The 15,407-nt window shown below is 43.7% G+C and overlaps 1 protein-coding gene across 1 annotated transcript in view; it reads left to right on the top strand.

The window, feature by feature from the left end:
- Positions 1-15,407, top strand: part of LOC307127208 (thyrotropin-releasing hormone-degrading ectoenzyme-like) — a 167,864-nt gene that overhangs the window by 117,467 nt on the left and 34,990 nt on the right. The window contains exons 9-12 of the mRNA XM_079818320.1: positions 894-1,081; positions 13,061-13,149; positions 14,362-14,495; positions 14,662-14,717. Coding sequence (XP_079674446.1) covers positions 894-1,081; positions 13,061-13,149; positions 14,362-14,495; positions 14,662-14,717 — 467 coding nt within the window. The remainder of the gene's footprint in view (positions 1-893; positions 1,082-13,060; positions 13,150-14,361; positions 14,496-14,661; positions 14,718-15,407) is intronic.

Raw genomic sequence — 15,407 nt, forward strand, 5'->3', positions numbered from 1 at the left:
TCAAGGGAGTGAGGTTTACCGGCATAGCTCTTACTATCTGGTCTCCGTTACATCCAACCCCCAACCCCCCCGCACCGCATCATCCGGAATATGACACAGGCATGCTTACAAGGACGTTAAAGACAGCCGCCTCTAACACACCTCTTCAGGGCAGGGCAGGGCAGTGAGGCTTACCTACACAGGCCTCCTTTACACTCACCCCTCTAAACCTCGCTCCCATTCAGGTCACAGCACCAACACGGCAACTGGTTCCACTTGGCCTGGTCTGATCACAGCCAATTCATACAAAAAACTGCCATAGTACCAATTCATACAGAAGCTTGCCAGTTGTCCTCTATGCTGAGCCATTTATAGCAGCATTTTCAAAGAATAAGCAGAGTATTTCCCAGAGGGACGAAACTTAGTCACATTACGAGCTTTCCTAATTAATGAGCCCTGAGATCCAATTTTATGTTTTACTTCTATAAAATAGGAGGAGAAGCTTCCTCTGAAGAAATCAGACATATAAATCTAATTCTGCTCCATTATAAGCATCTCTCTTGTATAGAGAGGTTAGATAGCTGGAAATTGCCTTGTGATGTTCCTCCGTGTGCAGTGTAAAAGAACAGTGAATTTTAATCACCTTTCTATTCATTGAGAGTTTTTAATTAAAAGTTACATCCGTTTTAGTTTTGCAAGACATGAATCAGTCCTAATACGTGCATAAGAACCCATTGAAGACATCAAATCTGAATGAATTTATAAATATGTTTCATTAGGTGGTCCCTTAACCCTAATGCCCACCAACACAACTCACTTCCACTCAACTGACACTATCAAACACAATCTATTTGCACCTCCTACTAGCCATTAGATGACCTACAATGCTTGATATAAGATATTTTGTGTTGCAGGCCATGCATAGGGAGGGAAAGGACATCAACATCACGCAGGTCATGGACCGCTGGACCCTGCAGATGGGCTACCCTGTCGTCACCATCAGCAAGAACGACAGTCTTGACAACAGTGTTACCATCTCCCAAGAGCACTTTGTCTATGACACAGAGGCCAAGATCCAGAATCCTGAGCTGTTCAACAAAAGGTATGCGACAGGTTGTTGCATGAAAATGAAACGCTGTCAGTCAACTGACCTCTTTTTGATTCTCCATGAGCTCATACATCAGTGCAGAAAATCCACCATAATTCGCAGAGGCCTGTATGTTTGCTGAACACTGCAATGCTGAATAGTGTAAAAATCCCACACAGTAATGCTCTGGTAGTTTCCTTTGATCAGATCAAGCTAAGACAGAAAAAGATCCTACACTTGTTCTGCTGATGAAGAGAAGAAGAACCCATTTTGATTAAAATGGGATTAAACTTTAAGATATTGGATGAAATACAGAAGAATAGACAAGAGATTATAAGCAGAGCTAGACAGATAAAGACTTGCCTAGTGCCCGACAACAGCATGAAAACCCAGAGGATTGCTTCACTTATCCAAGGGATGTGAACAGTTTACTGCTTAGAACATCTTGTCAGCCTTTATCACTCCTACTAAAAGAAACCGCTTAAACCAGCCTAAAATGGTTTGATGGTTTTTCATTGGCCAGTCAGCTAAGACCAGCATACTATTTCAGATGGTTTTCAGCAGGACAGGAAAGACACAACACTGTTTGTATGAATTAGATCTCACATCATATTCACACACACAAGCTACCAAGCTGCTAGTAATTGAGCATTTCATTTATTATTAGCGATTTATGCTAACCCGTCACTGCCACATGCTGTTTGGCACCAGTCTGGGTCGTCACAGAATACTGCGTGTGTCACTGGCAGATAGATTAGTTTAATTCTTTGTTAGAGTGAGATGAATAATTCAATACTGCCTCTGATCCGTTTTAGAAATCCTCCTTTTGTTTTGGATCAGACACTGTTAGCAGCACAAGAATTGACTCAAGAATTGAATTTTAATGCTGAAGTGTCAGTTTGAGTGTGTGTGTGTGTGTGTGTGTGTGTGTGTAGTGAGGGTTGTTGAGCAGTATTGCCATTTTAGATAGTGATAATAAATAACTTCACAGGAACAATACAAATTTCAAAGGAGCTATTGGCATGTAATCTATTTGATATTTTATTATTTTTGCTTTTTGACTAAAAGTTTAATCTATTAGTAAGAAATAGGAGATAATAATAATTGTAGTGAGATTAAAGCATCAATTCTGTCATCCTCCTCCTCAGCCATCTTCACAATCAAAGGCATTTTGCACGGCTAGGCTAGCTCCCCATAACAAGCCATCTGATGTCTTAAATATGAAACATACAGGTAGAAATCTGTTTGTCCGCCTCTTTCCTGAGTTCATTTGTTCAGAGCAGACAAAGCCACCTTCCTTTGAGCGTCTCCTCCTACATGAACATGTTTTCTGAGCGCTGCGGTCTTCTGCAGAGGCGTTCAGAAGCAGAGCTGCTCCGGGAATCAATAGCAAAGCTGTGTTGCGAGTAGGGGGCGACTCCTTCCTGTATTGCCCCTCAGGCGGGTTTTCAGCTGAGTACTAGACAACCTGCCAGAATGCAGGGGGATTTGGCACCTTTGTAAATGCAGTGTAACACCTCACTTGAGGCTTTAAGCCAGCCTAGCAAAACGTGCTGACAGAAACATTGGCAGCAACAAAAGGAAAACAGAGAAGGTCAGTTTGAATGTATCACACTCCTTCTGTGTGTTTCATGTCCACTTCCATCTCATTAAAGTTCATAGAGATGTCCAAACTCCACATAAAAAAGACATTTCTTCCACACTGTTGTATAGTCAAAACATATGTGCTGGCTTTTAAGATACACTTTGATATTCTCTTGAAGCAGCTCCATAATCCAGCTAGCACAGAGCCACTGATATGCTAATCCACTTCTTCTTTCAAACTTGCATTAAAGGAATTTCTTTTTGTTTAAATATATTGGCAGCTGCATTGACAATATATTTGGTCTGTTATTTATAAACACAGTAATTCATTTTGACTCATCCTTCAGTTTGTAAAAATAATGAAAAACATGTTTATTGTAATGCATTTACAGTGTAGTATATTAACTAAACATTATCTAAACATTATAGATAACTAAACATTTTTCACTTGTTTTTACAAAGTTGGGGTTTTGTATAGATCTTGTAATTTGGTTTTAATGCTGAATAATTTTTTGAAATTTTCAAAAAAGCTTACAGCTACAGCTAATCTGATTGTTTTCATCAGCTTGTTAGTATATTAGTAGTTAGCTTATAGCCCACAGTTTTCCTCTCCGTTATAAACCTCAGTAATAAGTTAGTAAGATTGAATAAGTCATTAGAAAGGGGCCATAAGTGTGAAGAGAGAAGTGAAGTTTAAGTTTAGTGAAATGGTGACGCTGTACATCAACACCTTATCTGAAATCATCAAAGGACGTTGATGGCACATTTGGCACGTCCAAGATAGTTTGCAGATCCTGTGCTTATTTTCACAAGTGTAAAAAGTCTGGAGCTGAAGTGTTCCTTCATTAACACCTTTGCACTCGTATCTTACCTGTTTGGATTTTCACAGCACATATTTTGTGCTGAGGTGATGTCATAGAGAATATTAAAAAACGTATTATCACTTGAAGGCACAAATTACAGTTCTCAATAGAGGTTTGACTGTGTTGGATGCATGCAGTTACACCTGTGAATTATTTTACACTCCCCAGGTGTATCTGAGCCTTATAGACTCTTATATTGTGCAGGTATGTGTAGGTCTACGTGAGGTTGGTGTTATAAAACTTCTTAAAACCTTTTTCGTAAAACTTATTGCTCAAGTTATATACTTCAGTGATATTTGAAGGGAATATATAACTACCTTCACTATGGATTTACCAGCTTTCCAACTGCTCTGCCTAGAGCAGGAGAAACTAAGCCTTGAGGACCACACCAAGGATCTTTTAGATCTGCCGTGCCTTAAGAACTTTCCCAACTGCTCACTGTGTGTGTTTTTCAGGACCAGCCTGAACGAGTGCTTAAAGGCACGCCTGCCTGGTAATGGTCCTCAGGGGGATTTTGCAGCATTTGTGGAGTGGGTGCTGGTGAACGGCTGATCACCATTCACCATCTATTCAGCTGTGGAGTACGTCACCAGCACCGCTCCAAATCCAGAGCCCAGCCAGCAATCACACTGCTGTATGGAAATGATGCCAGAGCCCATTACAGACAGAAGGCTTGAGTCTTCTGCAATGCACGAGCCAGATTCCTGAAAGGAGGACCGCGCCAACCATAACCCCAGAGCCCGAGCTCCACTGTGAGTCTGATCAGGTGTGTGAGCCAGCTACATTGTCCGTCCATGTGTGGTTGCTTGTGGAGTATGAGGGCATGGAAGGAAGCGCCGCCCACACCCCTGCCTGGCCTGGCCTCTGATAATTATTTTGAGGTGAGGGAGGTAATTTCCCTAATTTTCTGGTTGGCCTCGACCTCCAGGACCATGGGTGTTGCCCAGTCCCATCTGCTTTCCGTCTGCCCCCTGGGCTCCACCTCCATCGGCTCTGTCTCTGTCCATCGTTCCCCTGGGATCGACAGCCAAATCTCTACCATGGCTTCTCCTTCCCTCGACTCTGCCATGGGCCATTGTCCTGGCTGTGTACTGGGACCCTGCCTGGCTCCTCCTTGCTCCTCTCACTATCACGGCCGCGTTGGTTTCTCCCACCATCAGCTTCAGCGGTTTTCTGTCTTTCGCCTTCTCCACATCCTCCTCCTCCTGCGTACTGTAACGTGGTATGTTTGGTTAGTGTTTATCATCAGTTTATTAAAGACTATATACACCGATCAGGCATAACTTTATGACAGGTGACTTGAATAACACTGATTATCTCTTCATCACGGCACCTGTTAGTGGGTGGAATATATCAGGCAGCAAGTGAACATTTTGTTCTCAAAGTTGATGTGTTAGAAGCATGAAAAATGAGCAAGTGTAAGGATTTGAGTGAGTTTGACAAGGGACAAATTGTGATGGCCAGATGACTGGGTCAGAGCATCTCCAAAACTGCAGCTCTTGTGGGGTGTTCCTGGTCTGCAGTGGTCAGTATCGATCAAAAGTGGTCCAAGGAAGGAACAGTGGTGAGCCAGTGACAGGGTTATGGGCGGCCAAGACTCATTGATGCACATGGGTAGCGAAGGCTGGCCCGTGTGGTCCGATAAATCAGACGAGCTACTGTAGCCTAAATTGCTCAAGAAGTTAATGCTGGTTCTGATAGAAAGGTGTCAGAATACACAGGGCATCTGTCCCGAAAACGACAACAGTGGGCATCAGAAATGGACCACGGAGCAATGGAAGAAGTTGGCCTGGTCTGATGAATCACGTTTTCTTTTACATCACGTGGATTGCGGGGTGCGTCACTTACCTGGGGAACACATGGCACCAGGATGCACTATGGGAAGAAAGCAAGCTGGCGGAGGCAGTGTGATGCTTTGGGCAATGTTCTGCTGGGAAACCTTTAGTCCATGCCTCGATGGGTCAGGGATGTTTTTGTCAGCAAAAGGGGGACCAACACAATATTAGATCATAATGTGATGCCTGATCAGTGCATTGTATTTTCCATCATCGTGTTCCCCTTCGAGGGAACTCGCACTGCGTCGTCGAGTGAAGACACTTTGGGAACGCCCACAGCGTTACGCATCTGAAGTATGAATGAAATCAAGCCAATCTGATTGGTGGTGCATCATGACGTAGTAGATCCGGCATACCCGGAAGATACATAAGGGACGCTGATGCATACACACACCAGCTTTTGCTCTTCAGCGGAGCGCTCTGTGTTTTGTCAGTCGTATTTGATGTTGTTTGTCTACCAACGTTGTTCACAAGCATTTCTCAGGGCTCGCGAACTCCGTGGCTGGTCCCGTGTCTGTCAAAAAAAAAAAAAAAAAGGCAGCATGGTTGATCAATCATGGGACTCACAGATGGCTCTGTCAGGGGAACTTGAGAGTGCTGAGGCATCTTCTCCTTCCCTGTTGACAGTTCCATTGTTCTCCTTCCTCGTGGGGAAGCCCGCGCTGCGGCTTCTTCCCCCGGGGTGGAGGACCCGATGCGTGAGCTGTCTGATTCTGAGGAATTAGACGGGGTCCGTATCGAGGCTCGCCATTTCCTAGTGCAAGATTCAATCTCGCGTTGCCGAAAAAAAAAAAAAAAAAGGCAGCGCGTAGGTTCGGGTCTGCTAGTAAGTGACACATCAGTTTCAGGCGATTGCTAAGCACAGTGTCCGCCCTAGTGTTGCGGCCCTGTCAAGCTGCTCCCTTAGATGAGGCCCCTGCTGGCCAGCCCCCTCTCCCGGGTAGGAGTGACCGAGGTCGTTTTCCCCCAGGAGCTCTCGGGAAATCAGTGCTGTGTTCCCGCCGTCAAAGACGCTTCGGGCCTCACTGATTTCCCGCGAACGCACGCCGCCTTTGTCGCCTCCAATAGGATTTGCGACTGGGCAGCGAACGTGTGCGCCCACCGAAAATCGTTCTCGACTGGTCCCTGCCGGTTAGCCACTTCAGGGGGTCGGGAACGAGTCTCGGTTGACACCCGAGGCCAGCCTTGAGAGGCTGGTTCCCTTAGTAGATTATCTCGCCGCATGGTCATGCCTTCCGAGTGTGTCTACGTGGGTCCTGCAGACTGTAGAGCTGGGTTACAGGCTTCAGTTCGGTTCTCCTCCCCCGAAGTTCAACGGGGTGGTCCGGACTGTGGTCGGCCCAGAGCAGGTTCGGGTTATGGAACAAGAAGTACAAGCCCTGTTAGCCAAGGAGGCCATAGAACGGGTCCCTCTGGCAGACAGGGAGTCCGGGTTCTACAAACGGTGCTTCATAGTTCCCAAGAAGGATGGTGGGTTGCGTCCGATAATAGATCTCAGGCTCTTGAATCGGTCTCTGAGGAGATTCAGGTTCAAGATGCTCACAATTCCAGCCATCGTGAATCAGATCCAGTCCGAGGACTGGTTCGTCACGATAGATCTAAAGGACGCATACTTCCATATTTCCATCCTTCCATGTCACAGGAAGTTCCTGAGGTTTGCTTTCGGGGGCGAAGCGTACCAATATCGGGTTCTTCCCTTCGGCCTGGCACTCTCCCCGCGCAGAGATGGCGGTTCGGCAACGAGGTGTCGTTCTGGCCCACATCATGTGCTTGGGGCTGAGACTCAACACGAAGAAGAGCGTGTTGACGCCCTCCCAGCGGAACACGTTCCTGGGGGTTGCATAGGACTCCACGTCGATGCGGGCACAAATGTCCCCCACGTGCGTGGAGTCCATACTGGCGTTGGTCTCCAGAGTGAAGCCAGGCCGCAGCCTCACTGTGAAGCAGTTTCAGAGACTGCTGGGGCTCATGGCAGCAGCGTACAAGGTGATACCTTTTGAACTGCTGCACATGAGACCCCTACAGTGGTGGCTGAGGGCCAAGGGGTTTTCTCCGAGGGGAAATCCGTTTCGTATGATCAGGGTTAAGCGCAAATGCCTTCGTTCCCTCGTCATATGGTGGAAACCTTGGTTCCTGTCCCAAGGACCAGTGCTGGGAGCATCATGTTGCCGGAGAGCCGTTTCAACAGATGCTTCCCTCACTGGCTGGGGCGTGGTCATGGCAGCCGCTTTGCGAGAGATCTGTGGGAGACCCGGCATTCTTCAGGGCACATCAACTGCCTGGAGATGCTGGCGGTCTACAAAGCTCTGAGGAGCTTTTTCCCGGACCTCCGCGGCCACCATGTCCTGATACGCTCAGACAACACCTCGGTTGTTGCATATCTCAATCACCAGGGGGGTTTGAGGTCACGCCCTCTTCGCAGACTGGCGCATCAAATCCTCCTGTGGTCCCAGGGGAAACTGTCATCTCTCAGAGCGATGTACGTCCCTGGGGACCAGAACCAGGGAGCAGACGTCCTGTCGAGGCAGGGGCTGAGGCCCGGGGACTGGCGACTCCATCCAGAGGCGGTGGAGGCCATGTGCGAGAGATTCGTCCCAGTGTCCACTGTGGTTTTCTCTCAGGCATCCAGCTCCGTTAGCTCCAAAATCGCTTCTCCTTTGGTCTTACCCCGTCTACCCTGAAGGTGTACGTGGCTGCCCTTGGGGCTTTCCACGCACCTCTAGGTGATGGACCCTTGGGGAAGCACCACCTGGTTGTAAAGTTCCTCCGTGGGGCTCGGAGGATGAGGCCTGCGGCTCGCTCAAGAGTCCCAACCTGGGACCTGGCGGTGGTACTTGAAGGGTTGGCTGAGGCCCCCTTTGAGCCACTGGAGTAGGCTGAGCCGAAGAACCTGACCCTTAAGGTGGCCTTTCTCCTCGCCATTACCTCTCTCAGGAGAGTGGGAGATCTCCAGGCCTTGGCGGTCACGCCGACTTGCCTGGAGTTTGCCCCTGGCCGAGTTAGGGCCATCTTACACTCTAGACCGGGCTATATACCCAAGGTTCCATCTCAGGGAGCACGGTCTCTGGTTCTTCAGGCTTTCCATCCCCCTCCCCACCTGACGGCAGAAGAGGGGAGACTTCACCTGCTCTGCCCTGTCAGAGCCTTAAGTATTTATTTGGAGAAGTCTTCCCAGTGGAGAAGGTCAGACCAATTGTTGGTGTGCTTTGGCTCACCCAAGAAAGGGCTGCCTGCATCGACTCAGACGATCAGTAATTGGATTGTCCAGGCTATAGCCGCGGCTTATAGGGTGCACAATTTGCCTTCACCCATGGCCGTGAGGGCGCATTCCACCAGGAGCATGGCCTCCTCGGTGGCCCTCCTTTCTGGCGTCTCGCTTCAAGAGGTTTGCGAGGCGGCCGGGTGGGCCACCCCGCACACCTTCATAAGATTTTATAGTCTGCATCTCCCAGTGACACCTGGTGCTAGAGTGCTTGCGTCCTAAGTGTGCCTGGGTTCCAGCTTCACACTAGGACGTGGGGTGATATCGGTGTGGCCTAGTGGGTATTAACGTTCCCAAAGTGTCGTCACTCAACGACGCAGTGCGAGTTCCCTCGAAGGGGAACGTCTCGGGTTACGACTGTGGTTGGACTGTGCAGGTGTAAATATGTCTGTTAGGGGGAAATATTAGACTTCACCACCTCCTCGTTCTCCCTGGTGTTCCACAAATCCACCTCAACCTCTTTGTTCAGCAGATGTTTAGCTGCATGTTGCTCTCTGTGGGGTGATTAGGTTTCTTAAATATCCAAAAATATCCCAGTCTTTCTTCTCTAACCTATCCAGCAAAACATCCTCATCTTCTTTTGTCCAGTTCCTCGCAGTCTCAGTGGTTTTAAACTGCCACTGGTCAAACGCAAGTCTACAAAACATAAATGAACACAATAGCTCAAGCTCTACACAAACTCCAACCTATGTGGACATCCATGGAAGGTTTCAAATGAAGACACTTGTATTTTTTCTTCTCTTCAGTGTGGCAGGTGTTGGATAAAAGTGTTGTGAGGATTTACAGTGTCACACGTTGAGCCACAAAAGCCCCCAGTGACTCATTATGGACTGTAAAAGCCAGCAGTCCCTGAAGAGAGCCTGAGATATTATCACACCCGCACAGAGAGAGACAGTGAGACTGAGACCTAAAAACCCATGAGCAGAGCGAGAGAAAGAGAGGATAGTGGCTAATCACAGTGAATTTTAAATGTAGACACATTCAGACCACAGATTTTACTCTTTTACAATGGTGATAATGGTGATATGTGTTGATGGCTCAGATATTTCTGAGGTATTTTTCTCAGGTATTTTTAATCTCTAGTAGTTTTTTTTTTTAATACTTAACAAAAAAACTTTGAAACATCCTAGCAACCACTTGAAACACCTTAGCAACCATATAGCACCCAAACATTGTGGCAGTAAATGTTATTCAATCAAGCATTGAGTATTTTCTTCAAAATGTCAAAAAGTCCTAAATATTCTTTTTTAATTATTATTTACAGTATTTTTGCAGATATGTTCTCAATTAGTATTTATTAAAAATGTGTACCTTTTTTTATTCTGTTTCTGCTATCTTATAAGTGTCTCCATTGTTATTGTGCATAACAACTCTTCTTGACCATGGTAAAATCACTGTAATGCACTGCCTCTCGTGGCTTGTTGCTTTTATTTATATATTATTGTCCATTAAGAGCAAGTGAATAATATCTGCAACTGCAGATAACAAACATGGGTTTGTTCCATAAACATTATATGATGGCCACATGTCTCATCTCACACACACTTTACCCGTTTGCTGCAGAGACTGAAATCTTCATCCGTGCTTTAGCTAAAGTTCGGGGCCATAACACAAAGTTCCTGAGGGATGTAAATAACGATGATGATAACAGACGCTTCCATAAATGAACATAAACATGAGCCACCAAATTACCAGCCTGTGGAGAACTTTAATTTTCTTTTGCTTTCTTTTCTTGTTCAATCCCGCTGATGAACACAGTTTTATGTAAATGTATCAATGTGTGATTTCATTTGAACACACACAGATGCTTCTATTATCACTGGAATTCATAAGTATTGTTATCAGCGCTCATCTACCACAGAATCTCTCTCTATAGTCTTCTTACAAACATATGCGTTTAAATACCGTTTCCCAGCAGGCTTCATCTTATGCGTAATATCTTCTCAACTGTGCAATATAGTTATGTCCTATGCGATATAAACTTTCATCCCATGCATTTCTGCTACCCTTATAAAAGTATTTTTAATGCATTAATTATGCCTTGTAATACACATTATAATGCATTGTCTCATTAATAATTGTAACCAGTTATACATTATAATAATTATGTTATGCCTATAAGAAAGAATAATGCATTAAAACAAATGAAGAAAAAAAAACTATTGCAGGTGTATCAAGGAATCTGCAAATATTTTAGTGCATTTTAACTTTGGTTACTTTTATTTATGAAAATAAATAACGCATTATAACATAAATTATGAATTCCTTTATAATGAGTTATACTAAAAGCTTTAAGTAAAGTGTTACTATATTGTTTTATTATAGTCTTTTCACAAAACCCTCATTGAGACTTATTCAGACATAATTAAGAAATAAATAACATAACTCATCTTTCTGAATGAATAGAGATGAGTCACAGCAGCCTGAAAAGGATTTTGTCCATTCCTATCAGTTTTCCAACTAACACAAATCCTTAATGATCCAACCCTTTCCCCACAGCCGAGACTGACATCATGAAATAATCCAGGCTGCTCTTCTCATATCAGATGACTACATGTTGACATTTATGAAGAATATGTGGTGTGTGCTTGTGTAAAATCACTACAACAATGCTAGGTTGCCTCCAGATAAAAGACAGCTTATCATGATCTGTTGTTCTATCTAATGAAAATAGCTTTTCTTAAGAAGTTAGCGGCATGCTAAGATAGCTAAGATTTTAAAATGCTAACCAAAGGAAGGGATGGTTTTATTAAACACTTTAGCTTTGATGTGTAATTTATAAGACATTCATTAACATATTTTCACGATTAAGCATGAAAACACCATTAAGCGATGTTCTATCTTTTCTTATCAGACTCTGAATAAAGTACAATGGGGCTAAAGACACACCTTAAGTAAAATGTGCATTTTTAATTATGATGGCTTCATTTTAAATATGGTGATCACCCAACTTGATAATGATATCGACCATATGATTTTAACCATGTCTTGTCAACAAATGGAAAAGCCACTATTTATTATCATGTTAATTATTGTGCCTTTAGCCTCAACAGAAGGGACATATTTACCCTAAATACCATACTTGGATATTCTTCATTTATTAACAATCTGTTCATTTTGAACAAAACTGAAGATCATTAACAAGACATTCATCTCTTGGTCATTTTTAACATAAATATATAACATTTGAAAACACATCAAATAGCAATAGAACATTGAACCTATTGTACAGAATTGATGAGCAGTCAATTTCCCAGTGCACGTGTGAACCTATAACATGTTCTCTCTGCCCATGTTGAAGAAGGGGGGAAATAGTTTGGAGTGTGTTCAAATGATTCAATCTTACTTACATTAGATCTCATAATGTTACAGTATTTATTGCTTCGGTCAGCTCTTCTGCTCTCTTGTTGTCTGGGGTAATTTACACTGGCAGAAAGCAGACCTCGTCCACCTGTGTGTCAGCCATTTTGACAGACTGAAAGAGGGGCGGCCATCCAGTGTGACAGCTGTCAGACAGGGTTTGACTGGATGTGCTCTCATACCTCGAGATGTTCATACACACACAATCGCACATGAAAGCACAAACTCACAGATGAATAGACATCAAAATGAGGTGGGGACAGAGAACATGACAGTGATCGGGTGATGAGTGATACACAGCTGTGTGTGTGTGTGTGTGTGTGTGTGTGTGTGTGTGTGTGTGTGTGTGTGTGTGTGTGTGTGTGTGTGTGTGTGTGTGTGTGTGTGTGTGTGTGTGTGTGTGTGTGTGTGTGTGTGTGTGTGTGTGTGTGTGTGTGTGTGTGTGTTTGTGTGTGTGTGTGGGCATGTTTTTGTGAAATATCAGGACACAAATGTGTATAATGACATGGGTATGACATAGGTATTACAAAAAGAGGGTGAAATATGAGGACGTTCCCCATGTCCTCACATTTCAAAATGCTTATAAATCACACAGAACATGTTTTTTTTCACAGAAAGTGAACTACACAGTCTCCTGTGAGGGTTAGGTTTAGGGGCAGGGGCAGTGTAAGGGGATAGAAAATACGGTTTGTACGGTATAAAAACCATTACGCCTATGGAATGTCCTCACATTTCACAAAAACAAACATGTGTGTGTGTGTGTGTGTGTGTGTGTGTGTGTGTGTGTGTGTGTGTGTGACAGAGAGAGAGCTAGAGAGAGAAAGCAAAGCACTCTGGGAAAGAATGAAATCGGATTTCTTTGAGCTTTGACACTGCTGGGCTCTCTTTGAGCTTCACAATCATCTGATACTCCTGATTTTGTCACTGCCTGCTGGTGTTGAGACAGAGAGGATATCGCTCAAATATATTCCACAATCCCATTAAATCGTGGGCGTCCATATGTGTCCATAAAACAGAGAGAATGACATTTAAACCCCTGAGATCAAACAGATGTGTTTCATCTGTTATTTCTCTCTTTGTCTCATTTCAGCTTTCAGTGGCAAATACCGCTGACGCTCGCAGTGGGAAACTCCAGTCACATATCAACAGACACCATCATCTGGGTCGCCAACAAAACAGGTACCAATTATACACAGTGCTTTTATTGGACACGGACAGTCACTTTATTCTAATGAGGATTTTTCTTCATTATGATGTTCGGACAGTGTAGTATCACTGAATATGAATATGCCTTCCCAAAAACTGTCAAAATTAATTTTAATTTATAAGAAGACATTAAAAACAGGCATTTTCAAGTAAGTGTATGTATGAGTTAACTTTTTTATGCATTTTTCGTCCCTATCAGATACCAAATACTTATTTTATTATCTGATTTCCTAATTAAATTTGATGAAGTCAACTCTCAAGACATGCATTCCCACACTGTGGCAGCACCACACGTCCACCATCATTACATTCAATTCTATTCCTCTCCTTTGGGAGAACGAAGCAGATTTTCTTTGGACGGAGCCACAGAGAGTCAAATTCCAAGAGCCGGAATTGAATTTGGTCTGCGAGCGACCCGTGTGGCTCAGAGCTGAAATTTCCCCTGATTATGAGACCATTTAACAGCCTCCATTTTCTGCTCACCTTCCCTGAAAAACTGCCCTCACTAGGGCTACAATGCAGATGATACAGAGCCGGAGACAATGACTCTTGAAGGAAACACAGGCTGTAACATAGAGACCCCATTTATATGCATTAACTCATCGCATGACTCTTGCAATCTGTCCGCTGACGGTTGGATGCTTCCTGGATCACGATACACTGCAAATCCATCGAGTCCATGAGAGCTCGAAAGCACTTAACCAGGGCATTTGTTACCCATGAAAAAGCACAAGGTCTGGCTGGAATATTACAGGATGAGAACGTGGCAAACACATTAGATTACAGATGTTGTACATACAAAATGCTGAATGCATCGCTTCTTCATGTATATTTCTATGTAGGTCTGCTTTTATGTTCATTCCAAAGATGATAAATTAGCTGACAATTTAAACAATGATATCCATAAAAAGCTTTGCAAGTTCACTGTCAGGTAGAATATATCAGTCCATATGATCAATATTCATTAGAAATGTAGTCAGTTTCATTTTATGTTTTATATACATTTTGTTTATTTTATTTTTTGTTTCATTATTCTGAACTTCCAGCTATCTGAATATATTCACATCTGCCTGTGAGGGTCTAGGCATCATTCAGTGCCGCATGTTTCTGCTTATAAGCATTTGAGTTGAGCTACAGTGACTATCAGAGTTGTCATTAAACGTTTGTTTCATGTTCTTTTTTTAGAGACGCACAGAGTTGGTCACATGGGCGGCGAGACGTGGTTGCTGGGCAACATCAATCAAACTGGCTACTTCAGAGTAAACTATGACCTCCACAACTGGAGACTTCTCATTCAACAGCTGATGACCAACCCAACGGTACAGCACCCACAATTCCTTTCTTCCACCTCTGTCAGTCTTTCTGACTCCTCACGTTTTATCCAAAATGTTTTCTTCCCCCCTTCTGTCATGATCCTTCTTTCTCCTCATTCCCCTCATCACGTCCTGCTGCATTCTAAATGTCTGTGCTGTTCTTTCGCGGCAGATCATCTCCGTGGGCAACCGGGCCGGTCTGATTGATGACGTCTTCAACTTGGCGAGGTGGGTTCTGTTTGTTACACGGCCCCTCTGGAAACATGGAGAGTCATTCAGAGAGTCTGATACATTTAACAGCCTTCACACCCCTGCAGAGACCCCTGGACTATTCAGGCTAACTGTGTCCTGCTTTTTACTCTCACAGTCACTGTCACATTATTTCAGGAGGTCGTTCACCTACAGTGAGAAAGTACAAAGTGATAGTGGTGAGGAAAAATCTCTTTATAGTATGAAGGCATATTGAGCCCAACCCTAACCCTAACCCTAACCCAGACTTTAAAATAAAACAACACCTCTATTTGAACTTCACTATGGTGAAATTAAGTAATTCAATCTTAATATAATTAAATACATTCATAATTAAATGCACCAATGTATTTTGTTATTCCATGAAAACACAATAATTCTTGAAATCATTTTCTTTTAAATTTTAGAATTTTCAAAAAATATTTTAATTTTTTTTAAAATAACAATAGGCTTTATTTCTGAATGATACTCTGATTTCTGAAACCTAATTTCCCTAAAGAGCTCTTGATAATACTGGAAGATTTTTCACACTTCATTCAACAGAAAGGTGCCTGCGATGGCTGAAAGTGCAAATAGATCTTCATCTTCCTGAGATTTCAGCAGGTTACATCATGAGTAACAGGCCTGTATAGAAGTGAAAGTGTTGCAAAACTGTGTTTAAACATTTAA

Source organism: Gobio gobio, assembly GCF_949357685.1.
Source record: "Gobio gobio genome assembly, chromosome: 5".
In the NCBI taxonomy this organism is placed as follows: domain Eukaryota; kingdom Metazoa; phylum Chordata; class Actinopteri; order Cypriniformes; family Gobionidae; genus Gobio; species Gobio gobio.